This window comes from Eutrigla gurnardus (genome assembly GCF_963514095.1).
Source record: "Eutrigla gurnardus genome assembly, chromosome: 17".
In the NCBI taxonomy this organism is placed as follows: domain Eukaryota; kingdom Metazoa; phylum Chordata; class Actinopteri; order Perciformes; family Triglidae; genus Eutrigla; species Eutrigla gurnardus.
In genome coordinates this window covers 1,998,462-2,025,880 of record NC_139928.1, presented here as the reverse complement: position 1 = coordinate 2,025,880, position 27,419 = coordinate 1,998,462, and the positions used below count along the sequence as shown (strand labels likewise).

The window sequence follows — 27,419 nt, the reverse complement described above, 5'->3', positions numbered from 1 at the left end:
CATTGCAAATGCTAGCCCTTCATGTGCAAGGTGATTGTGAAGGGATGTCTTGGACAACTCTTTGTGATTCAGAGGTGAGATGCCTTTCTTGTCACATTTTTCCACTTATCTATATCTGTTATTGGCATAAGATAAATAGAAACATCATGAGGAAATAAAGTTTAGTCACAATAAATTAAAGCCCCTGGAAACATTAATTTAAATATTAAAAATACATATATTATAAGCCGAGTGTCTGATTAAGCATCCACAAAAGTCTGAGTGAAAATAACCATAACTATAAGAGGCTTGGTTTAAAAAAGTTAATTTAGCTGTTTAGATAAAACAACTCTTGGTCTGTTTAAATGTTAAATGACAACTGTCAATTACAGCATTATCTGGTTATCTGACACATTGTTTGGCTGCATTTTCAGCAAGAAGATGAGGAGCTTGATTCTTCTGTTCCTGCCACTTCAGATGTAGTGCCACCATCGAACAAGGTGTGGTTCTATGTAGGACAGAATCATATTTATTGTGATAATAATTATATAATATTTTATATTTTTATTACTCCTGATTTTGAGTGTAACCATAAATAATCAAATGAGCATTTACGATTTACCATTTCACCACGCCGCAACTTGCGGACAAACCAGCGCCGCGAAGTGCGATATGGCCGTACTTAAGCTTTATGCGGCGTTCACACTGGACGCGATAGACGCGAATACAATCGCGTGAGACGCGTGTATCGCACCGCTTGATCATTTTGGACTATTCGCGTCATTCGCTTCATTCGCTTCATTCGCGCATGACGCTCATTTTTGAGGGGAGCCGGCGGGTCACGTCGGCGGACCCTCCTCCTCCGCCTCGGGGTACCCGATGCCAGAGTCCGTGAGCCTCCTCCGGGAGCCACGTCCCTCGCACCTCTCCCCAGAGTCGGGGCCACATTCGACCTCAGATCAGACGACACAACCCGCTGAATTTAAGCATATTACTAAGCGGAGGAAAATAAACTATCTAGGATTCCCTCAGTAGCGGCGAGTGAAGAGGGAAGAGCCCAGCGCCGAATCCCCGTCCGACGGGCGGGCGGACGTGGGAAATGTGGCGTACGGAAGACCGATTGCCCGGTGTCGCGCGGGGGCCTGAGTCCTTCTGATCGAGGCTCAGACCGTGGACGGTGTGAGGCCGGTACGGCCCCCGTCGCGCCGGGGTCCGATCTTCCCGAGTCGGGTTTGGTAATGCAGCCCGTCCATCTCAGCTCATCTGTCTGTCGGCTTGAACTCGTCGCTGATTGGATGTCGCAACTTTATTCGCGCCGCGTCTGACGCGCCATTCGCGCCGCGTCAGACGCGCCATTCGCTTAATTTGCGTCAGACGCGCCATTCGCGCCGCGTCAGACGCGCCATTCGCGCCGCGTCTCATCGCGCCAGACGCTCCATTCGCGCCGCCTCCGCCTGAATCGCGTGTCATCGCGCCATTTACATTGGTTTTTAATGTAGAGTCGCCGCTCAATTCGCGTCTATCGCGTTCGGTGTGAACGCCCCTTAAAACAAATGCGCAAGGCGAGCAGTTAACGCCGATGCGCCACTGTGTAAACAGTGTTTAAAACATGCATGGCTAACGGCGGAAACACCTCCGACTTAGCCAAACACTTAAAGGAACAAGCACCCAGACCTGCACACTGAGCTCAGGGAACGACAGGTCATTTACTCAGGGAAAAAAGCAACATTCAGTGCTAAGAGCAAGCGGCACCGCCCTACACTCTTAACAAAAGTAGCTCTGGAAGAAGAAAAAAATAGAGCTGGTTTATTTATATTATTATATTTTATATTATATTATTGTATTTATATTTTAACATTTTTTAAATTGTGTGCATTAGAAAAGCTTGTCTTTGTGGTATTTTATTTTATTTGCTGATTAATTAAAGTTATTGTTCTAAGATTTTCTATTAAAATAAAGTCAGTAATGACATTTTTTGCGTTCACTTTTTATTTGAAAAAGTATCGAAAAGTACCGAAAAGTACCGAAACACATGTTGGTACCGGTACCGGTACCAAAATGTTGGTATCGTGACAACACTAAAGCAAAGTAAGACAAAATGCCCGATATGCAACAAATACTTCCCAATCCAGGACATTGAGTTCCACGCCAGTATCTGTGGAGCAAGGTAAGTCAAGTCACATTTTTTTATATAGCACATTTCATACGACAGACTCTATGTGCTTAAGAGTAAAAAATAAATAAATAACTAAAACAGACAAGTGGTGTATGTCCTTTGCATATAATAACATCACATTTTTCAGTTTGCTGTGATTAAATGGAACTCATTGTAGCTTCCATTCTTAGTTGTAGTCCTGTATGGAGCCTAGATGCTGGACCTGAAAGTCCCCATGATCTGCAAGAACCAACACAAAATCCAATAGATGACATCTCATGGTAAAAAAAACAATAGGGATCTTGAAACTTGCATTTTTCTGCCAAAATATCTTTAGATTTTTAAGATCTAATAATTTATTTTAACAGTGAAGAAGATGTTCTGCGTTGGGTTGACTCAAAAGTTGAGATATTTGTGTCTCGAGGGACAACATGCGCCAGAAGACTGGAGGCCCGGCGAACAAACTGAATATCACCTTCATAGGAGAAGCTGGCATCGACACCGGGGCATTAAGGAAGGAGTTCCTGTCTGGTAAGTAGTAAGCCAGTCACAAGTGTGTAATACTTCCAAGTCAACAATAAAACCCCATGACTGAGGCTGTTCTCTGGTTTGTTTATGTCCACAGAGATGGGTGCTGGGATAGAGATGCGCCTCTTTGAAGGGGGGGAGAATGGGAAGATCCCAAAATACTCCATCCTGAACAAAAACTATTTTAAGTTTGTTACTCTTCTTCATATTCTCATATTAACCAATGGTATTACTTATTTACTTGCGTTTACACAATGGTGTATACTATAATGGTGTATACTATAATGGTGTGTACAACTACTCACTGCTAGAGGAATAGACTATATTAAAAAGATATTGCTCATGGTACACCTCTACATATCTTATCTTAAGGCACTTTGACACTGTGACTTTGGGTACATAGTAAGTAGCCATTCCAAATATTGGCTCCTGGCCATTCCAGCCAGGAGCTTATCTAAATGGTAAAATGGTAAATGGCCTCATTAATATAGCACTTTTGTCCAAAGCGCTTTACAGCAATGACTGACATTCACCCATTCACTCACACATTCACACACCGACGGTGGAGTCAACCACGCAGGGCGACAGCCAGCTCATCAGGAGCAATTGGGGTGAGGTGTCTTGCTCAGGGACACCAGGCACTCAGCTAGGAGGAGCCGGGGATCGAACCGGCAATCTTGCGGTTGCCAGCCAACCCGCTCTACCTCCTGAGCTAAACAGGAATCAGGAGATACCCCCCCTTATCTCCTGATTCTGTAACGTGAGGCACCTTGGTGTACAAGTGCACCCCTGGACATGATGCTGGTATGTCACAGGGACTTAGGTACATAGGAATGAATTAATATTTTCACCTCGTGCATCCTTGTTTTTATGCTTCCATGGCTGGATGGCATCATGTATTTGTCTCATCTGGCTTAGTACAATGTTATGATACAATGTTACGATGTCATTAAGCAGGCGCTTTTATCCAAAGCGACTTACATTGAGAGTTCCTACAACACAAGCAAGGACTTGTGTAGTACTTCCTACTCTTGGTAACTTGATATCTCAGGACGAACAGCTTGGCAGAAATTGATGTGGCCAGAAGGTCCAGTTGGACTCTGAACTAATTAGATTTTGGAGTTCAAAGGTCAAGGTCACTATGATCTCACAAGGTGGTTTTAGTCTGAAGAATGTGATCTTTGGGATGGATTGATAAATTAGTCACAATTAGCCTAAATATCCACTTTCATATTTAAATTATATTCCTTCAGCCACTACATGGGGTAAACAGAGGATGTTGGCCTAGATGGCAAACTGACTATTGTTGCTGGAGGAATATACTCACATGGCAGTATTTTCAACAAGCAACTTTCTCTAGCATAGTTAAGTAGATAATTGAGGAAACAAATTATATCCATGGTAATGGCCTCAATGAACAGGGAGGTCAATACATTATTTTGTCATAGCATCACATTTTTATTTCCCCCTCTTATATTCAGATTTGCTGGTGAAATATTTGCAGTGAGCCTTGGCCAAGGTGGACCGCCTCCACGCTTTCTTCAAGAGTGGTGTTACCAGTATCTGGTGACCGGGACACTGAAGGACATCACAAAAGAAAATGTGCATGATGCAGGGTTGTCCACATTAATTGAAAAGGTGTGTTGAAATCTCAAGCACATATCCTTTCCATTATTGTTTGAAAAATATTTTTTCTGGAAGTTATGTTTGGAAAATATGCTTTCAGATCGAAAATGCAACTGACATGACACAGTACATTGAGGAAATCCTCAACTGTGGATATACAGGCCCCATCACCTTGGCGCACAAAGACAGCATAGTAAGGTATATGCATTTTTTCTATAGCTCACCAAATGTTTCATGGATTTTTACCAAGGTGCAGTGAGCCAGCCATGGTCTACAGATGACAAGTTAAGGTCATTGGGCCTCATTCACAAATAGTGCGTACACACAAATCTGTGCTTAAACCTTGCGTACAATCGTTTGTCGCACAAATCTGGGATTCAGCAATATTTTCAAAAAGTCTGCAGTAATGCGGCGTTCACACCGGACGCGATAGACGCGAATACAATCACGTGAGACGCGTGTATCGCGCCGCTTGATCATTTTGGACTATTCGCTTCATTCGCGTCATTCGCGCCATTCGCGCATGACGCTCATTTTTGAACCGGTGCCGCTCTAGCGGGGGAAACTAGGGCAGTGCCGGCGGGGAGCCGGCGGGTTACGTGGGCGGACCCTCCTCCTCCGCCTCGGGGTACCCGATGCCAGAGTCCGTGAGCCTCCTCCGGGAGCCACGTCCCTCGCACCTCTCCCCAGGGAGAGTCGGGGCCACATTCGACTATTACCTCAGATCAGACGAGACAACCCGCTGAATTTAAGCATATTACTAAGCGGAGGAAAATAAACTATCTAGGATTCCCTCAGTAGCGGCGAGCGAAGAGGGAAGAGCCCAGCGCCGAATCCCCGTCGGGCGAGTCGGGTTTGGTAATGCAGCCCGTCCATCTCAGCTCATCTGTCTGTCGGCTTGAACTCGTCGCTGATTGGATGTCGCGGCGCGATGCCGCCTGAAAAGTTCGATATTTTCAACTTTATTCGCGCCGCGTCAGACGCGCCATTCGCGCCGCGTCAGACGCGCCATTCGCTCCATTCGCGCCGCGTCTCATCGCGCCAGACGCTCCATTCGCGCCGCCTCCGCCTGAATCGCGTGTCATCGCGCCATTTACATTGGTTTTCAATGTAGAGTCGCCGCTCAATTCGCGTCTATCGCGTTCGGTGTGAACGCCCCTTGGCTATAGCCCATGTGATGTATGATGTGATGATGATCGATCGGGTGTTTCATGTAAATATTGTACATAGACCTATGGTGTGCGTGCAACGGATTTTCTCTTTATAATAGGCATATGCTGTTGCTATTAATGACAGGATCAGCATTTAAACTTTGCCCCCCTCCAAAAAAAAAAATGATCGCCCGCCCCCAGCCCCGGCTCCCCCGGACACCGTGGTATAACTCGCACACTGACCTCTTCAGACCCAAGGACCAAGAAGATGGACAAGGCAATTATAGAGATGATAGCTACAGATAACCAGCCATTCACTGTGGTCTCAGACGTTGGTTTTCAGCGGCTTATGAGACTTGCTGAGCCCTGTTACAATATTAAGGATGAGAAATTCTACCGTACACGGATGCTTAAAGAAACATATGCTGAAGTTGTGACAAAGGTGAAGACTCTGATCACTCCAGAAGAGGCACCATACATGGCCTTCACCACTGACTGCTGGTCAGGCACAACTGAATCACTGATGAGCCTCACAGGACATTTTATCCAAAAGGACTGGAAAAGACAGCAGGTTGTGCTAAATGTAAAGACTATGACTGGATCACATACAGCACAGTACATTCAAGAGACATTTTTGGAAATGCTGGACTCATGGAAAATCAACCCAGACCGTGTGGTTCTTGTTCTAAGGGATGGTGGAGCCAACATGGTAAAAGGAATGAAGCTAGCTGAGCTTCCAGACTTTAGCTGTACTGCTCACACTCTACAGCTTGTAATCAATGATGGCTTTTCCAGTCAGAGAGCTGTGCTGGACATTATTGCCACATTAAAGAGCTCTGCAGGTCACTTTGGTCACTCCGTACTGGCCAAACAAAGGCTGAGAGCAATTCAAGAGGAGCTTGGCCTCCCAACACAAAGCATCATTCAAGCTGTTCAGACTCGCTGGAACTCAACATTACACATGTTGCAGAGGATGTTTGAGCAGCGGCGTGCACTGAATATGTATGCAAGTGACCACAGCCATATCAGCTGTCTATCTGCTGCACAGTGGGATATCGTATCAAACCTGATTGAGACACTGGAACCACTTGAGGTAGTGACACTAGAAATGAGCAACTCAGAGTCTTCTTCCTCATGCGTAATCCCCAGTGTATCTGTTCTGAAACTGATGCTGCAACATGAGGGTCCATCTTCAGCAGGCATCAAAACCTTGCGGAAGACCATGCTTGACAGCCTGACAAGGCGATTCTCAAAGGCATAGGACAACAAGTGTTTGGTGTTAGCAACAGTCCTTGATCCCCGCTACAAGGACAAGGCCTTCACCTCAGCAGAGACAGTCAAGAAGGCAAAAGACTGGCTGAAAGAGGAAGCTGCCCATGAAAAACCAGTGGAAGAGACTGGTGAAGCAGAGGATCCACCAAAAACTACAGACCAATCTTCCTCCAACTCTTGTGGACAGTCTGTATGCAAAACTCCTGGGAACACCTCATCACACAGCTGAGTCCAGCTTCGACACTGAGCTGGAGTGTTACATCAAACTCCCAGTGGTTGACAGGAGTACCCAGCCTTTGGAGTGGTGGAAGAGAAATAAGGAGAGATTTCCAAAACTTGCTGATCTGGCCAGTAGGTATCTCTGTCCACCACCCTCCACCGTCCCCAGTGAACGAGTGTTCAGCGAGGTGGGGATCCTGTATGACAAGCGGAGGAGCCGCCTGTCTGGAGAAAATGCAGACAAGCTCTGCTTCCTCTACTACAACATCAGGCTTCTTAACTGGGAGTACTAAGTCTTTGAGGGGAAAAAATAGCTCCTACTCAAACTGACTTTTTCCTTTAGCCTACTGTTAGTTTGATGCTCTGTTCCAGATTGATTAATCACTTTGAGTAACTTTGATGTTCAGTTCCAGATTTCATTTAGGTGTTTAGACTGATGTTCAGTATATCCATTTAGGTGTTTATTATTACATTGAGACTGATGTTACATTGAGACTGATGTTCAGTATATCCATTTAGGTGTTTATTACATTGAGACTGATGTTCAGTTATGCAGATTTATTTATTTCGGTATTTATTACTTTTATATCCAGTTAAAGATTTATATATTTATTTTGGTATTTATTACTTTGAGTTTGATGTTCACTTTGCGATTTTATACATTTGGATATTTATTAGCTGTTCAGTAAAGCAGTTGCTGCTAATAAAGTCAGAGATTGTGAATTTCCAACAGTGTAGAATTTTTTCGGGGGGGCTCGGTATCGGCCGATTAATCGGCTATCAGCTTTTTCCTGCTCCAAACTATCGTTATTATATCGGCCTTTAAAAATCCACTATCGGTCGACCTCTACTATCAACTACTGTCAGTCATGCAAAGGAAACCCAAGGAATGTCGGAATCTTTTCGTGATTGGGGATGATGACAAGGTAAAATAAACAAGATGGGTGCTCATAAAACACAGAACTATAACACATGAATGCTTTTCAAACCATGTGTCTTGCTCACGAGCCTAAGGCAAGTGATTAAAAGTGCTTTACACAGTAAAATAAAAATCTGCATATAGCATCCACATTTATAAAATAGTAACATGAATGCCTAAATCCAAAACCAGTCCTAATCCCGTAGGTCTCACACCCCACACTTGGAGCTGACTTTCTGTGTTACCTTCAGTTGAGAGACAGCCATTTCAGTCCCCCTCTTAGACAATTAATGGGGTGGGATTTTTTTTTTGATTGGTGGTTCCGACCTATAATAACTCTACTGTTCAGTTTAAAGTGGTTCATTATTTCCTCACCCCATTATTTTACTTGTGATCTAACGGCAAGTTACTTTTTGTTTGTCTGAAATGCGTGAAATTTTAGGATTGGATTCCCAATTAAATATCACGTCTCATACTGGTTGGTGTGCTAAATATAATTGGTTTTGGCTATGTTCTTGTCTGTTTTGACTTCTAAGATGCAATCCAAAATAACCAGCCCAATGTACTTTATTGTTTCAAGGTTGATTCACATTACATCATCTCCAGCCTGGCTCCAGTGATGAGCGAGACTGGTTCAGTAAAACAAAGGACAGAGACGCAGATACTGGACTTCTTTCAAGATTTCCTTCTCAAGCTGGAGGGTATGTATTGGCATTACATTTTTATATGTTGGTAGCAGAGCTACTCCATGTCTACAGCAACTGGTTTAAGGTCATATGCAAGTCACAGACATTGTGGGGAGTCTGGGTATGCTACATGAGCGACCTACAGGGGGTACCACTGTTATGTCAATCTGTGCAATTCATGCTTGTTCTACTAGTGCCGCTTTTGGTAATTTTAATTTTGATAGAGTTTAACTATTTGTTTTGTTTGACTAAACCTGATGAGTTTAGTCAGTTAATTTTAGTTCGACCCTGATCCACTCAAACTACTAGTAATCACCACTACTGCAGAATGTTGGACAGTTGCTATTGCTCTCATGTGTCTGATCCACTGTGCTCAAAATAATACGAAGCAAAATTTAAAGAGGGATTTATTTCTTTGCATTTCTGCTATAAGTCTGACATTTGACATTAGGTGTGGGTGAAGAGACCAGAAAGTGCAATAGAGGTGTTAAAAATCTTGTTAAAGTTGTAGTCTTTTGTTACTATAATAATTGTTGTTAATAATAGGAATAATAATTATTATTCTTTGATCCTATAATGATAATGTATTTTATTGTCATATAATGTTCAATTTTAAATATTCTTGTTATATTGAATGTACTGTATTTTTCACCGATGGTTTTTACACACAAGCAGGCAGCAAACTTAATTGATTAGGCTATTCAAATCTTCCTATGTGGCGGCAGGACGATTCAGGATCTACTGTAAGGTCATTAATGGTCTGTATTTTGTTCCAACAATAAAATAATTTCAATTAAATTGTGTGTACATACAGATATGATAGTGAAAGCTTTACCCAGCTTGGGGGTCATTTAGGGTCATCCTGTCGTCTATTTAAGGCAATAGAGGGGCTGAAATGAAAGTTTTTCTTAGGTAATTTTTCAGACAGACGATTAAACGTTGGCAAATCGAGAGAGCGAAAATGGAAAGAGTGAGACTCGAACTCATATTTACCAATTAAGAGACGTGCGCTACCACTGAATTTAAGAGCCATTGCGTTTCAGGTTGATCTGTATCATGTCATGTACACAGCTGATCAGAGAGGGATGGAGACAGTAATGTTAATTTTGTCTCGACCTACATAGTTATGATTCTACTTACCGAAAAAAGATAATTAAAAAACTTTATACAATAAATGTTCAGTAAAACCCGCTGTTTGTGCTGTCACCTTACGTTTATTCGGTTCCACCCCTGCTATATAATTACATATTTATATGGGAATTTTATCTGAAACAATTTTAAATTTTATATGAAACATTCTGTTACATCATTGCAAGTTTTCCTCAAAATCACCATTTCATGAAGATTATGTTTTAATGTTCTAATTATCACTAAATCATAATTTATGAATGTTGTTGTCATATGGACAGTTATCAGCAGCTTGGAGAGCTCCACAACACACATTCCACACAGTTCCTCTATTATCTTTATAATTTATGGCAAATAAAATATGGTTTGGGGTAACATCACAATGTGCAAATGAAAGACCAACACTAGTTATCATTTTAGGGTTTAAAGATCCTTGGACGTATTCATTGTTGATCAAAAATGACCATTTCCAAATACTATTATGAACAACAAAAATGTTACTACTAGTAATAACAAACAATATAACACTTTTTTTAAAATGTGTTTTCCAACTGCTTCACATTTCAAAAATTCACTTATAAATCAGTATAACAGACATGCAATAACATTTCATATTTAAAATGTATTTGCAAACTTATTATACAAGGTATGTGCAGGAATGCAAAAGTTTATTTCAATACCTTTACAAGGCTTTTTATCGAACTCAGAATATTTTAAGACCTCATTCGGTCGTCGGAGGAAGTGGTGTAGGACTTCATTACAGTTTTTCTCAATTGTTTACACAAAAGTACTGGTACTTGAGACACAATGACCACAACATGTAACTCATGCACCAACACCCTGAACTAGCTCTGCTAAACTGCAAGCACAATTCCTGCTTTACACTGAAATTGCAGTTCTAAAACACACTTTTTTCAAAACACTACACACAATTCTCTGCATTTGGCACAATTTTCATGAAGAAAATCTCTTGTTTTCACAAGGAACACACTGCCATTCAAAATTCTAAAGTTCATTTCCCTACTATGCACATGTTACGGGTCCCAAGGATGTCCTCCTGGTCTTCCGCGTTGAGCTCTGGCTGATACGGTCCTGCTGAACCCACGTTTTTGGCAACCTCGTAGAGTTCTTCTGCCGACAGGGTGAGTAGGCTTTTCCTAATGTCCCACACTAGGCTCTTCCTCCCACTCTCGGCCATGGCTGTAGCTCCTCACTGTCCCTCTCGATGGGTCACTCAGCACGATGACAGATCAGACTCTGCTCCAGCTCACTGCTCGCTCAACCAGCATTAGCTCCAGTCCTGGTCCCAGATGTCATTAGTGGATCAGCCCCAAACCAGAAGGTGGCGCCGATCCCGGACGGGCCCCCAAGATTTGTTACGGGTCCCAAGGATGAGGACCGTGGTGACAAATATGTTACCTGTAAAAGCAGGTGAAGAGCGGAGTAATGAAGACACCATGCGTCTCTGTTTTCCTCCAGAACGTGTCTGAGTCTGATTTATTTTACAAAAATACAAGCTATGTAAACACTACACAAGTTTTCACTATGCAATTCAGCTGGTTCTTAGTTCTTAGTCATTTACATTCAACTATTCCACAACCTCAGTGAAATATGTTCTCTTTAAGCTATTTCAGTTTCTCTAATCATCACATTTCTTCTCCTACACAGTTATATTCAATAAACAGTATCAGTAAATATATCACATGTTTGTCTAATTCAGTATGTTACTGGTAAAAATCACTATCCACAGTTTATTATGAAAATCCAACATGTTGGAATAACCCTTTACAGTTTTTCTCAATTGTTTACACACAAATACTGGTACTTGAGACACAATGACCACAACATGTAACTCATGCACCAACACCCTGAACTAGCTCTGCTAAACTGCAAGCACAATTTCTGCTTTACACTCAAATTGCAGTATTAAAACACACTTTTTTCAAAACACTACACACAATTCTCTGCATTTGGCACAATTTTCATGAAGAAAATCTCTTGTTTTCACAAGGAACACACTGCCATTCAAACTTCTAAAGTTAATTTCCCTACTATGCACACTGACTCATCACATGGGAAAACACCTGCAACACAGTTTTACAATTTGCAATCAGAGCATTAGCATAAAAGTGCAACAGGTGAGCTCTTCTGTTTTGGAGCAATGGATGCCAACATTGGCAACAGAGGCAGAGCCAGAGGAGTGATAGACGAGGAGGAGCCTAGCATGGATTTGCCATGCTAGGCGATATTTCCCCCGCTGCTCGGCCATCGCTTGCATTGCCTGTGATGTGGATGAGGTGCTGTGACCGAAACAGAAGAGAGGATGCGGGATAGTTGTTGTTTTTTTGTTTTTTTTGTAACTGTATACAGTCATTTCTTCTGGTTTTGTATGTAGACCACTGTATATGCAACTTTGTGTTGGTTTGGATGAACACTGTGTACATTACAGTATTCTTGTGGGAAAAATAAAATATATAAAAACAATATATAACGTATATATACTAAAATATTTTACAACACATTTATGTATGTCTGTAGTGAGTGTAACACTGAACAAAAAAAGGCCTAAGTCATTATGGCAAATGGAGAAGAAGTGTTCATCGTGTTTTACATTGAGCACATCAGTGTTCAACTGGTTCTTATAAATGTCTATTCATATGATGGTTTGTGTGTCTCATTTGACAACAAAATACCATTTTGAGAAGAAATAACATTGTTCTGAATGTAAAGTTTCATTTTGCAGGAGAATTGAGGGGTTTTGCCCATTGTGTGTGTGTTTTTTTATTTGTGTGTAGAGTTCTGAGAGTATGAGGCATGTTTTCAGAAAATGTGTGTAAACGATCGAGAAAAACTGTAACAGCATCTGTTAGCTAAGTACTCATAGTGCTTGTGCTACACTAGCTAATAAACACAGTCACTTTTACATATAACTGTAAATATTCACATGAACAAAAAATACATTTCAATAAAAAAGATACAAAACATAACCCGTGTTTTTTTTAGAGTGTATAACGGGCACAGACTCTCATTACAGTTTTTACCCATTGCTTGAACACTATAGACACATGCTTAAACCAAAGGCAAGGCAAGGCAAGGCAACTTTATTTGTATAGCACATTTCATACACAAGGCAGACTCAAAGTGCTTCACATCATAAAACAAAGTGAGAAGAAAAAAGAAAAGAAAAATAGAAGAATTAAAAGAAAATAATACAAATTTTAAAATGCATTACAGAAAGAAAATAGAATAAAAACATATTTGCAATAATTAAAAACAGTGCAGACATTAAAAGATTTAGCAGAAAGCTATGGTGAACATAAAAGTTTTCAGTCTAGTTTTAAAAGTGGTCAGAGTTGGGGCAAGTCTTACATCTTCAGGAAGTTTATTCCAGCCATTTGTTGCATAGTGACTAAATGATGCTCTCCCGTGATTGTTGTTTACTCTGGGAATCACTAACAGATTGGTCTCAGAAGATCTTAGTGGTCTAGAAGGCTTATGTAGTGGGAGCATATCAGTGATATACTTCGGTCCTAGACCATGTAGTGATTTATATGTGAGCAGGAGGATTTTGAAATCAATCCTCTGACATACAGGGAGCCAATGTAAGGATTTAAGAATTGGTGTAATGTGCTCACATTTTTTGGTCTTTGGTCAAAGTAACATAACTTGAAGTTGTTGTTACTATACCTTAAACAAAGTGTAACCATACCTTAAACAAAAGCGCTGCTTTGCACTTTAGTTGCAATTCTGTAACACACTTGCTCCTTTCTGCAACACACTTGCTCCTGCACACTACACACTATTTCATACATAAGACACTTAGTTCAAAAATGAAATCTCAGGGTACCATTGGGAAAACACATCTATTCAAAATACAACACACATTGGTCAATTGAAAATACTTAGACACACACCTGAAAATACTTACTTACAAAACTGAACACCAATCAGCCAGCTACAAAAAGGCCTCAGTTCAGCCATTTTGAGAACTTTGCAAGCATGGAGGCAGGGAGAGCTAGAGGCAGAGGAAGAGGAAGACAGAGAGAGAGAGAGGAGGACGTGCTCGAAGAGGCCATGCAAGGACCATTATTTCGGATGACATAAGAGCAACTTTGGTGGACCATGTCATAAACCATGGCCTGACCATGAGGGAAGCTGGGCAGAGAGTCCACCCTAATCTAAGCCGTTTCACAGTTTCATCCATAATAAGGACATTCCGACTGGAAAACAGGTATGTCTTCAACTCTCTTCTCTACTCAGACTGTATCTAGAGTATTTACAGTACTGTACCATATCACGTTACCGTATCACATGTACTGTATTGCAGGGTGGCTAATGCTCCTTTTCGAACAAAAGTGGTAGTTTTTTTAAACATACCGTGATAACGTGTTGAGATGCTTCAGTACTGTGTATGGTAAATACAGTAAAGTACAGTATACAGTACTGTAAAAAAAGAAGCAAACAATAACAATTTGTGGTTGCATTTTTCTACAGAATGGCTAGAAGACCTACTGGGGGTGGACGCCAACGCCTGTTCACCCAACAGCAGGAACTTGCCATAGTGAACCTAGTCAGAGCAAACAATGCAATCCGTCTCCACCAGCTACAGCAACAAATACTTTCAGATAGGCAAGTATTCAACAACATAAATCGAGTAAGCATCAGCACTATCAGACGCATCTTGGTAAAGCACAACATGACCATGAAGCAATGGTACAAGGTCCCATTTGAGAGGAACAGTGTCAGGATGAAAGAACTTCGACATGAATATGTACAGGTAAGTGTTACAGTCCTTTACATTTACAATACAGAATGGGTGCAGTCAAGTAAGCTGAATATATACCACTGGATCAGTACCACATAGATACATTCAGAAAGCTACACAGGTACCTGTGTGGTGGGGTGGGGCAGTTCTGTATGTGTAGTAGTGTAGTTGTGTGCTTTGAGTAAAGCCATCCACAATATGTATTTTTTGTTACAGAGAATCTTGGACATGGATGGAGCTGCCCAGCCTCATGAATGTATTTACATTGACGAGGCTGGATTTAACCTTACCAAAAACAGACGAAGGGGACGTAATATAATTGGCCAAAGGGCAATTGTGCACGTCCCGGGGCAGCGCGGGGGAAATATCACATTGTGTGCCGCCATAAGTCTTCAAGGGCTACTGCACCATCATGCCAAACTGGGTCCCTATAATGCACAACACATAATCACATTTCTAGATGCACTTCATGATGCAGTTGTACAGGATAGACCAGAGCAGCCCAGGTTTGTTGGGATAATGTTAGTTTCCATCGGGCTGCTCTGGTCCAGAACTGGTTCACCAACCATGATCAATTTGAAGTTGTGTACTTGCCCCCTTACTCGCCATTTCTAAATCCTATAGGGGAATTTTTTTCCGCTTGGAGATGGCGTGTATATGACCGCCAACCACATGCCCGTATGCCTCTTTTGCAGGCAATGGAACAGGCCTGCGGAGACATTGAGGTAAGGTCAATCCAGGGATGGATTCGGCAAGAGAAGACATTGCTTGTGATGTTGATGAGATCCTGTGGCCAGACCCCAACAGACGGCAGGATCCATAAGCCCACTTGCGCACAATTGTGTTTTTCTGTGTTTACAGTAGTGTATTGTTTGTTTTATTTTTGTTTTATTTTTGCTTTAACTGAATTTACTGTACTGTAAAATACACTACTGTAATGTAATGATTTTGAATTGAGTATTTCATTTTTTGGTTGTTGTGAAAACGTGCCATCTGTGGAACTGAATAAAAACAGTGAAAACGAAAGACTGCAGTGTTTTATATAAAGTAAACTAGTGTGTTGCTGCTGATCTGAAAGTGTATTCATATGATGCAAGTGGGTATCATTTTGCCATCAGAGTGACATTTTGACAAAGGATTGTTAGGTTTTGATAGCAGAGTTTCAATTTGACATAGATGTGAATGGTTTATTTCCCAGTGTTGTGTCTTATTTGCTTGTGTGTAGAGTTTTGACACAATGAGCCAAGTTTTGCAAAACGTGTTCAAGCAACGGGCAAAAACTGTAACAAGCACTTGACCTGAACTAACTCGGGCCGTAATGGCGGCCGCTCGGGAACTTTCTCCCGTTTCTAGTGCATTTTACCCGAACAAAAAAAGGCCTAAGTCATTATGGCAAATGGAGAAGAAGTGTTCATCGTGTTTTACATTGAGCACATCAGTGTTCAACTGGAGGGGTTTTGCCCATTGTGTGTGTGTTTTTTGATTTGTGTGTAGAGTTCTGAGAGTATGAGGCATGCGTTCAGAAAATGTGTGTAAACAATCGAGAAAAACTGTAACAGGAACAGCAAGCCAGGGAGGCAGAAGAGGACATTGATGAACTTGTGGACAGTGAGCGAGCCCCAGGAGGTGATCTGTAAGGTGGTGTAGTTATCCGTCATGCAGCCCTTGGCGTGTTAGGGCTGCAGTGGGATATACTGTTGCTCTTTATGCTGTTGAAAGGGGGGAGGGTTGAGCAGAACAAATTGTTTTATAAGTTATAGTAATCAGGTTTTAGGTTTTTTTAATTTCACGGTGTATGTGAGTAACCATGTGTTAGTTACCTTCATTCAAAGCTGAGTGGTGTCTGTCCATTTACGCATGGGCTGTGGGTTTCAACATACAAAGGTTGGGTTGGTTTTTGGAACGCATTTAGAAAAATATGTTTAAAATTTACTTCTAGGAATTTGTAAAAAGTAAAGACATTTTCTTAACGCCCCTTTTTTAATCATTACATTGAAATGATTATCTGTGTATTTATAATGTTTCAAAACATGTTTGCTATAATCATTAAGCACTTAATAGTGTGGAGCGTCACTCACTCATTACAAATTGAAGAGCACGCAGGTATATATCCTGACCAAAGGATAAGGAGTCAGAGTTAGGGTTCAATTCATGTTGCAGCAGAGCAAGATTCTCTGCAGACAGGGAGGATGGAATGTCAGGAACAACAACCCCATGGTCAGTGTCTTCAGATACCTCCTCCTGATGGTCTATGTGCTGCAGCTGCATGGCCCAACAAACAAATGAATGATAATAGACAAAGTGCTTAAGGGAAAACTGTCATGCCAATCAAGTATTACATGCCCACCTCTGCATAGTTTGGCTCAGGCAAAGGTGCTTGGAGCATTCCAATGTTCCACATCTGTTGAGGTGTAAGGTTTGCCTCTGTGCTGATCGGGTGGTTGTTCCAACTGTTAGTGAAATGCTGTAGATCTGACCGCAGACGAGGTATGAACACATATTGCACACAGAAGAGGTGGATCGCATTAGACAAGTCAATGAAGCCCTCTTCCTCCAAGCTGTGTAGTGTATGGAAGTAAATCTGTGCCATCAGAGTTTGAATCTGAATTTCTAAGATTGATTTTTTTTAGTATCAAAATCAGACTTTGAATTTTAAAAACCATCGAATTTCTAGCACTGAATTTTTTTTGTCTCTGAATTTGAAAAAAATTCAGTGTAAATAAATTCAATGTCAAAAAATTCAGTCTAAAAAAATTCAAAATCTCAAAAAATTCAACTTCAAAAAATTCAACTTCTCAAAAAATTCAGTCTCAAAAAATTCAACATCTCAAAAAATTCAACGTCAAAAAATTCAACGTCAAAAAATTAAACGTCAAAAAATTAAACATAAAAAAATTCAACGTCAAAAAATTCAGTCTAAAAAAATTCAAAATCTCAAAAAATTCAACGTCAAAAAATTCAACGTCAAAAAATTCAATGTCAAAAAATTCAGTACCAACATCCGGGTCACCAGGGAGAAGCAATCGATCCCTGTCTCAATTCAGCCAACGTCCAGCCAATCATGTTACGCTCATTTGGTCATGTGACACCCACCCATGAGGACGGACCCGTCCGCCATGGCCAACGCAGGTGATGGTGCTTCGGTGAGTCCGTTTACTTTATTTGCCATTTGTGTTCGTAAACTTGAGTAATAGATATTACATGTTGCACATTAACTGGATTTATTGAACAATATCTACAATGAACTTTTAATGAGGTGGCGTTCGTGAAAACTTCGTTAGTAACTAGCTAACGGTAAGTAGGCTAACCGTGGTAGTGTTAACTGGTGACACAGTGTTTCCCACAGGATTTTAGGAGACGCGGAGAGGGGGTAATTTTAACACTACAATTAGCGCGATATAGCGCATTTACCGTTTATTAGCGGCCTGTCCATGCGCCCGTGTCTGTGCGTGTGTGTACGTGCGGTGCGACCGCACGCGAGAGAGACGGCAGGTGGAGGGGCTGACTGGCAGACATGATATATGGTGAAACGCTAGTTATTAATTTTTTTCTGTCGTGAAACAGTGGGTGACAGCTTCGTGGTCGCTCTTAGTTAGTGATGGCAGCTGTTGACAAACGGCTACAAGCAACAAAACAGTCTATACCCACCAGTCCATTAACATTTAGCTGTTTAAAACGTAATCTTTGTGCTGCTGGTTTGTAATACCCTTCTTACTATTTCTTTGTTGTTTGTGATGTCAGGGCAGTCATGGTGATAATGTTTTGCAATCAGCCCGTCGCTTATTGCAATTACTGAATTCATCTGGTCAACAAGGTGCAGCCAGTGGTGGTGTCACAAATCAACATATAACAACATACTATACATCGTAGATGTATTGATGATTAATAAATGTTTTTGGATACAATCCTGCAGAGAACAGAGACAGACAGAATCACTTCAAATGGAAATGACCAGGTAAAAAGAAGTTTATTTTAAATTAAGCCCTATGTATACACATTTTGACACTGTGTTGATTTGTACAGGCAAAAAGTAATGATAGTATTATGTTGAATGCTCTGTTTCCTTCCAGTATTGCAGATCTTTAAGTCTAAGTTAGTAAACACTGGAAGAAAGCATGATGTTTCGTGTCTATTCTGAAAATGTGTATGGTCCATTTCCCTTCAGGCTAATGTTAAATTTGTTTATTAAATGAAAAAAAATCTCAATGATTTGACAATAATAAAAGTGCTTTTCTAATGTAATTACAAAAACAGATGAGGTTGTTAATGGTTTTTTTTATTATCTATAGGTCATTTCCAGGTATTTTCAGCAGGGGCAGAGGGAAGAGGCGCTTTCCCACAGCAAGTCCTGTTCCCGCCAAGAGGCCTAGACCATTGGATGTGGCTTTCTATTTGTTGCCAAAGCAATGTGAAAAAACCCCCAAAGAGCAGGAGCAATTAGTCGATATGCGTGCAGGACTGGGCCGTAGGACTGCTCATCTAGATGAAAGCACAACACATGAAGAGGTGATAACATGCAATTAGTTATTTGGGCCAGTTGTATTGTATATTGTATTCAGGCTATGAAGTTACAATGATTTGCTAGTTTGCAACACTGTGTCATTTATGCTATTTCTGATTTGAATGATTAATAGTTTTTGATGCTCTATTTGGAGAAGATTACAGTTGTTTCCATTTTTTCGTCACAGTTATATGATGCCCTCAAAGTTTTATTCCCAAAATTGGGAACAATTACCGGTGGATGGCTACTATACAAATCTTCAGGTGGGCCAACATAAGTCTGTGTGTTAGTGTTTGCTCTGTCATTAAAAAAAAGTACATATGCAGCAGATAACTTCACATTATGCAGTGCACAACACTGTTACTTTGTGGTACTTAAATAAGACTTTTAAATATTTTACATATTTGTTTTATTTTATAAGGGCATGCCTACCTGCAAATCAGCCACTGCAAAGTAGAAATTGTATTTGTAAAGTAAAAAAACAAACAAACATGACTTATTTTGCTTTAGGTGACTTCTTTAGCTTGGTCTGTTGTCAGACAAGAAGTCTAGTTGCTTTGACTTTACTTCTAGATAGAATCTATCTCATAAACTGTTGAAGGTTCTCATTTTCCTCTCCTCTTTTCTATAGGTGGATGGGGTAGCCGACAGCTGTCTCTTGTGGCTCCCGATGATACCGGCTATACAGGCATGATGTTGAAGTCTGTAACTCGTGGGGCTAAAAATCTATTCCTTGCCCCAATTCAAGAGGAACTGAGTACAAATCCCCTACCATTGACTGATGAAGCATTCAGTAACATGCCAAAAGCTGCATGTCAGAAGTGTGAAGTTGCAGTTCCCCTTCCGCTCCTGACGGAACACATCAAATCTTGTAATGTCATAGATGTTGACAGTGACGACAACCTGGCTAATGTGGATATCAGTGAGCCTGAAGAGAGAGACTGTAAGAACTATAGTATAATATAATATGCTTTTGCAAGTATATTGTGTAGTATTTAATAACAGTTTTTTGAAAATAACACTATTTTTTACCGGTAACCCCTCAACAGCAGACATGCAGGAATGTCCTGTCTGCAAAAACATGTTTCCTGCTGACTCCATCGAGGTACATGCTTCCTCGTGTGTGGAAAGGTATCCATTAACTTTGTATTATTATTTTTTTTCTCTAATCAGCAATGGTCTTTGTTTTACATACTGTGCAGTTGTAACACAAATACTTTTATGAGAGTAGGGCAGGAAATGAGGTGATGCATGAAAGCATTGTAATTGAGGAAGAGCCAGCAGCAATGACTGGGCCATCCACAAGTTCTGCAGCTGTTCAAGATGGTAGGTGCTGTTCAGGCTTAGCAGTAGCATAGGGAAGGATACACAGTTAAAATGAACATGGTTGTTTTTTGCTATCTTTACAGTTCTTTACAGCCATAGATAATTAAACAACCACATTTCTATTTTTTATTCATATTAGGCTGGTTAACTGTCAGTGACCCCACCAAGGCCATATCTCAGTGTGCTGACAGCTGTCGACGTATTCATGAAACAAAAAGTCCCTTACTTCTCAGCATGGACATCAGAAAAAGCCCTGCTGAGCAGGACATGGCACTTATCTCCTTCTATAAACGACCTAATGTGGAATGGGGACGACCTCTGAATTGCAGACTTGACGGTAGCTCCAATTACAAGTTACAGTTGTCCAAAACTAACTTAAGTATTTACTCTGTCTTTATTCTGTCAAACTTCACATTGTGTTACAGGAGATACTGCTATTGGACATGGTGTAACTCGTTTTTTTTTCTCCACATGCATGGAGAAGCTGAGGTCAGGATTTTGCATCAACTTTGGTATGTATGTAAAAGAATCCTTCCAAATGCAAGCTGTTTTACCGTTTTTTTTTATTATTCTGTCCATAAAGGTTATAATGCCTGTATTGATGATATCTCTGACACCGGAATATTATTATATATTATTATATTATAATTATATTATTATATATTATAATATATGAGGCCTATTTCTTTGTTGTTCTTAATTCAAATTTTTGATATCTTGACAGCAAATTTAAGTCTTACTGGCCTTTTTGACGGAGAGCCGGGCCATTTAGTTCCCTCAGCCTCTCACTTTCTCGTGGAAAGTGACATGTTCATGGTGGCGGGTCGAATGATAGGCCACTCCTTTCTGCATGGAGGACCATGCTTACACGGACTCAGCCCTGCTGTTATTCATGTCTTGCTTGGTGGAAGTCCTGACACTGCAACAGTGACACTGGAGGACTGTCCAGATCTGGACATTAGAGAAACCATCAGGCTTGTATGTTTCTTTCAGTAATAATTTTTCCCTGTTAAAAGGGTTTTCCTGGGAGTTTTTCCTCAGTCGATGTGAGGGTCTAAGGGCAGAGGATGTTGTTATAATGCTATGTAAAGCCCTTTGAGACAAACTGTTTGTAAAAACGGGCTATACAAATAAAATTGCCTTGCCTAATATGTAATGTACAATGGGCCGCCCTTTTATTGTGTATCCATTGTCCTTTATGAATAACATTTATATGACTTATTGTCTTGAAGCTTGAAGGTGGATCCATACTGTCCAATAAGGATAAACAAAGTGTCCAGGACTTGGCCTATGCGTGGGACCTCCCTTCCCTAACTGACAACAACAGGAGGTGGCTGTTTGAAAAGCTATTGATACATGCAGTGAGTAAAAGTTTGAGAAATGTCTGTCTAAAAACACAAGTCACAATAAATGTTTTATCCTGTGGGTGATGTTTTGGTTATAAATGCACATTGCTATGGTTCTACAAAAAAAATGTCTGACGAAAATAAAATGCAGCACTTTTTCCTGATTAATTTGATTCCCAGGTCTATAATACTGCAAGTGTGCAGGACAATAGTATAATTATTTCCTCATTCACCAGTGCAGCATGATAAATGTTTCATATTTTACTCTTCAGCCTACTTTAACATAAAGGACTTTTATGGGTTATATTCTCTCTGTCTAAACACTAATAACAGGTAATAGGACGTGTTATGAGGCAAATTAAGCAGCTGAGACGAGGCATTAAAGAAACCCCAATGTGGACACTGCTGACCCAAAGACCTGACACAGTGGCCTTGCTTTTTCCTAAAGACACGTCAGGGAATGTCAGCGCTGAGGTTAATTTGAATTACTCTGGTCTTGTAGCAAATATTATGGTTCATACCTGGTTGGGATCTATGACTGTCTGCAATAGAATAAACAATTATCAAAGTCTTTCTCATGCTTTTTTTTCAATGCAGGTCCTTCTTCAACGTATCACATGGCCTCGTGAGGGTGGCAGCGATGATGACGATTGTTCAGTTGAAACAAAATGCCGCATGTCAGGGTATCTACGACAGTTCATAGGTGAAGGTAGGTTTACTTGTCTCAAGGGCTTGACTAATCTTCTATTCAGTGTGAACTGTTAGTGCCATAGTTGGCTATTTATCCTGATGACTAATCACCATCCATTTGAATCTACTCCATAGCAACACCAACTGAACTGACCAACCTGGTCAAATTCTGGACCGGATGGGAGGTTCTACCACCAAGTCTCTCTGTCGAAGTCGTCGATGGCAGATACCTCACAGCCTCCACCTGCTTTGAGACCTTGCGCATCCCAGGGCATTATAAGGACTACACATCTTTTAAACGTGACATCCTGGCATGCATTAGCACTTGCCACACAGGATTTGGTCTTGTCTGAGTGGCATTTGGACCTGTATTTACACTTGTCAGTTAAGATTGTTTAGGTAAAATGTTGATGTTTTTATGCTTGTTAGCTGTCAACTGTTCATCTGACAGTATGGAGTTGTTGTATTTGTAGAACTGTAACTTGAACTGTAACCTGCAAATTTCAGACCATGTGGGAGATTCCTTGCCATCCTTACTCTGGTTATTAAAATATTCAAGTTGTCAAGGTGGACTTAGACTGATTTTATTTTCACAATTTTGTGCATTGTTCGATTAAATTGTTATTACATTACATCTCAACCTTAGTTTTCATTAAAAAAAAATGCGGTATGTTAAGTTACATGCATTTTATGATTGGCTTAATGTATTCCTAACAATTTCTGCACTCTAATAAACAATTAATGCAGGAGTTTAAAGTGCACTTGTACTTTTCATTGCTAGAACTGAAGGGAACAAAAGTCTGCAAAAACATTAAAATATCAACACATAACTTAAAACTGAAGTCTTATCTGATCAGTTCTATTCAGAGATCAAGAAACTGCTCACAAAACTGAACAGCAGCAATGTAAATATCGCTGCCATAGGACTGGGATGCAGCTCTTGAATGAACTGCAGCTCTGAAAGCTGTCAGTTGTCCATCGGTCAGTGGGCATGCTGTGTTTGGAACGACAACGCCGAAGTGGTCTTCATAAGGAAGTCCACTGTTTTCCCACTCAATGTCAGGAATATCCCTGCCCTGCAAATAGAGAGCATTTTAAATTGTATGCAGCGACAGTAGGCACACTTTAAAATACTTAAATTCAACAGCTTAAACATGAAAACCAAATGATTCATGTACCTCTGCGTTATCTGGTCTTTGAACTGGGTGGTGTCTACGACCCAGCTCCCACAGCTGGTTGGGGGTCATGTTACTCTCTGTTCTCAGCGGATGGTTGTCCCAACCATTCCGGAATGTATCCAAGTCATCCTGCAGGCGTGGTAAGAAAACAAAGTGGCAGCAGAAGAGGTGTGTTGGATTGGCGATGCTCAGGAAGCCCTCTTCTTCAAGGTAGTGCAGGACATCATAGTAGATGCAATTAACAGCTACCCACAGGTCTCTCCACAGCCGCTCAATCCTTAATTTTAATACAAAAAAATATTAATTTACAATTTGTTTAATAATCCACAATGAGTGATCAACAAATAATTTGTAAAATATCCAACCTATTTAATAGCTGAAACTTAGTCTTTGAATTTCTTCTTTATTTTGCATTTATGCATAGCTCACTTCCCACTTCTGCTGACCTATAAGGCTCTTAATGAGAAAGCTCCATCGTATCTGAAAGACCTCATCATTCCTTACTGTCCTACCAGAGCACTCCGCTCCCTGAATGCAGGTCTGTTAGTGATTCCCAGTATCTCTAAAAACAGACTGGGAGGTAGAGCCTTCAGTTACCGGGCTCCTTTACTGTGGAACCGGCTCTCTCCATGGGTCAGAGAGGCAGACACTAACTACATTTATGTCCAGGCTCCTCTAACATTTCTTTCTTTCCCACATTCTGTGTTATAAACTGTTTTCTTGTATGTATACAACATCTATTGCACATCTGCCCGTCCTGGGTGAGGGGTCTCTCCTCTGTTGCTCTGTTTCCCTGTTAAAAGGGTTTTCTATGGAGTTTTTTTTTTTTAAACGGGCTATACAAATAAAATTGCCTTGCCTATATTTAGAATTAGATCTTGTTTCATGCATACCACTCCATGCTACTGCACTCTATGCAAATGTAACAAATACTAGTACATCATGGTACTCCTTCTAGCAGCTGTGTGCTAACATAGTATCACTACATGGTATCAGTGAGGGGGCAACTTCCAATTAGCAGTAACTATTCTATTGAACAAACCGTTGGTTGTGAACACTCTTGCCAGATATAAAGCTGCTCCTTCCAGTGCCACGGACTGTAAACATGAAGCGGGCAACATCCACGTTTTCAACTCCCTGATCTCCACGTACCCTAAAGAAGACACAAAACACTTTCAAATATCATATATATATATTAAAAGTTGGTTACAGTTTATTGGTTGAATTAATAAAACAGTGCAATGAGAGTGGTTGAAGTATCTGAGAGCAAAATTCTGAAAATAAAATAAAAATAACTTGTTAATAATTCTATTTCCCTATTCAAAGTCTCTCTAACTAAAAAGGTGTTATGAACAGTGTTTATCTTTGACCTTGTATTTTTCCCACCATACAACTCATTTTCCATACACATAGTTACAGTTAGTACTTTTATATTGTAAAATCTCCTATATTATAATATCCATTCACCTGAGAGGAACACCAAACTTGTCGACAGATTCCTGGAAGAATGCCAGGGTGGTTGAGGCCATGTTGTTTGAGGCTGCACCAAGATACATTATCTGCAGCACAAATACAATGACATGTCTGTGGGGCACTCAAGTATTTCATAATTATAGAAATATGTGCACTTTGTCCAAACAATTGTGCTAACCTTACGAGAAAAACCATCAATGCCTCCAAAGACAACAATGTTGTAGCTGAAAGAGTGAAACATGAATTTGTCAACTGTACATAAGATACTGCAAGTTAAAAAAAGAAAGGAAAAAAAGGCAACACAGTTGCTAAATGTAATAGACAAAATGTGTGCCATTATGAGAGATTAGCTGTTATGGCGCATATATAGAAACAGAAGCAGTATAAAAATGTGTGGTAACTAGAGCTGCAACAATTAATTGATTAATCAAACAATAATTAATTCATTAATTAATAAAGTAATTATTAAATTCCTGATTGAGATTTTTCAACATGTTTTCAATGTTATTGACCAAATAACTAATTGATTAATCGTTACAATAATCACCTGATTAACCGATAATGAAAATAATTGTTAGGTGCAGCCCTAATAACTATATACTTTAAAACAAACACCCTTAAAACTCAGACATTTCGTGAAAAAGATAAGAGTAAAAATATGAATTTACCGAATCAATTTATGGTTCGTATCAATGTGCCACAAAGCCTGGGGTCCGGGTACTGAATAGGTCCGTCTAGCTAGACACCCAACATGGACCATTCGGTTTATGACACCAATGGTGTCAACGCGGTGCATGGAGACTCTGACTCGGTTATACTGCACCCTCAGTCCTCTGGCTTGCAGTAGGCCCTTCATCATCCGATATCCAGAGTTAGGCTGCCTAGATTTAATGTCTCTCACACACTGATCTAACTCATCATCTGTCATTGGGCTGTAGAGTGCCCTTACTGAGAGATCAGACTCAGCCATGCGTCGGTATACTGTACGTCTGGACACCCCCAAGAATTGAGCAAAACAAGGAACAGACAAATTAAGTTCCAGAAGTTTGTTAAGGTAGTCTGGGGATATGGTCATCCGCTGTCGCCCTGCTGGTCCTTGCTCAAACTGCACAACTGCAATGTGTTGCTCCCTTTTGTCTTTTTCTAAATTGATAAGACTGTGTAGCTGTGTCAGGGCTTCTAAAATAGCTGGACAAACAGTTACTTGACTGGATACAGCATTTAAAAACACAAGTTCTTGTGTGCAAGTGAACTCTAAGAAGTCCAGGTCCAGAGGCATGCGTCCAACAATATGTTCCAATCGAGAACGAAGTCTTTCTAAAAGATGATTAAGCAGTTGTTCCTAGGAGAGAAAAACAAAATAGAAAATTAACAATAGAAAAGCAAATCCATGACTGTAGCTGGTGTTTGAAAAGTGCAATTTGTAATAACAGCTTCATCAGATACTTGAATAGTTCAAAATCCGATGCCTGTATTAAAATGATTACACAATAAACTCAGGTTAAACGCCGTGTTCACATAAACAGACTTTGAGCTCAACTGTAGCGCACTTACTCACGCGCGTGTACTGCCCGTGTAACCCGACAGGACTCGACAAGGCGCGCAGACGGGAAAGCTGTATATCTGGTAATCACGGTACCGAAAATGCAGGTACCGACGTATTTTTTGAGTCTCCACATCGACTTGGTACCGAAGTATCGGTTCTCGTGACAACCCCAGGCTGCATGAAATAAATAACTAACTCTCTCGCGTGCGGTCGCACCGCACGTACACACACGCACAGACACGGGCGCATGGACAGGCCGCTAATAAACTGTAAATGCGCTATATCACGCTAATTGTAGTGTTAAAATTACCCCCTCTCCGCGTCTCCTAAAATCCTGTGGGAAACACTGTGTCACCAGTTAACACTACCGCGGTTAGCCTACTTACCGTTAGCTAGTTACTAACGAAGTTTTCACGAACGCCACCTCATTAAAAGTTCATTGTAGATATTGTTCAATAAATCCAGTTAATGTGCAACATGTAATATCTATTACTCAAGTTTACGAACACAAATGGCAAATAAAGTAAACGGACTCACCGAAGCACCATCACCTGCGTTGGCCATGGCGGACGGGTCCGTCCTCATGGGTGGGTGTCACATGACCAAATGAGCGTAACATGATTGGCTGGACATTGGCTGAATTGAGACAGGGATCGATTGCTTCTCCCTGGTGACCCGGATGTTGGTACTGAATTTTTTGACATTGAATTTTTTGACGTTGAATTTTTTGACGTTGAATTTTTTGACGTTGAATTTTTTGATGTTGAATTTTTTGAGATGTTGAATTTTTTTAGACTGAATTTTTTTACATTGAATTTATTTACACTGAATTTTTTTCAAATTCAGAGACAAAAAAAAATTCAGTGCTAGAAATTCGATGGTTTTTAAAATTCAAAGTCTGATTTTGATACTAAAAAAATTCAATCTTAGA

The 27,419-nt window shown here is 40.5% G+C and overlaps 2 protein-coding genes across 4 annotated transcripts; one reads left to right on the top strand and one right to left on the bottom strand.

Annotated features, from left to right (window-relative positions):
- The first annotated feature begins 17,153 nt into the window (after positions 1–17,153).
- On the top strand, positions 17,154–22,827 carry LOC311028193 (uncharacterized protein). Of its 2 annotated transcripts, XM_084032546.1 has the most exons (15): positions 17,154–17,571; positions 18,170–18,278; positions 18,341–18,383; positions 18,718–18,934; positions 19,117–19,192; positions 19,561–19,872; positions 19,979–20,060; positions 20,161–20,255; positions 20,395–20,592; positions 20,681–20,767; positions 20,980–21,233; positions 21,488–21,616; positions 21,935–22,075; positions 22,199–22,310; positions 22,427–22,827. In XM_084032546.1, exons 1-15 carry the CDS (start codon positions 17,524–17,526, stop codon positions 22,642–22,644), a joined length of 2,121 nt encoding a protein of 706 aa, XP_083888672.1. In that variant the 5' UTR covers positions 17,154–17,523; the 3' UTR covers positions 22,645–22,827. The 2 variants fall into 2 exon arrangements, with proteins under 2 accessions (XP_083888672.1, XP_083888673.1); XM_084032547.1 differs by lacking the exons at positions 17,154–17,571; positions 18,170–18,278; positions 19,117–19,192 and having other exon boundaries at positions 18,340–18,383.
- A 218-nt stretch (positions 22,828–23,045) lies between these two features.
- LOC311028219 (uncharacterized protein) lies at positions 23,046–26,279 on the bottom strand. Of its 2 annotated transcripts, none has more exons than XM_084032612.1 (6): positions 25,611–26,279; positions 25,121–25,166; positions 24,937–25,028; positions 24,512–24,622; positions 23,470–23,746; positions 23,046–23,367 (listed from the first exon to the last, which is right to left on the bottom strand). In XM_084032612.1, exons 1-6 carry the CDS (start codon positions 26,219–26,221, stop codon positions 23,155–23,157), a joined length of 1,350 nt encoding a protein of 449 aa, XP_083888738.1. In that variant the 5' UTR covers positions 26,222–26,279; the 3' UTR covers positions 23,046–23,154. The 2 variants fall into 2 exon arrangements, with proteins under 2 accessions (XP_083888738.1, XP_083888739.1); XM_084032613.1 differs by having other exon boundaries at positions 25,126–25,166.
- Between the last annotated feature and the right edge of the window lie 1,140 nt (positions 26,280–27,419).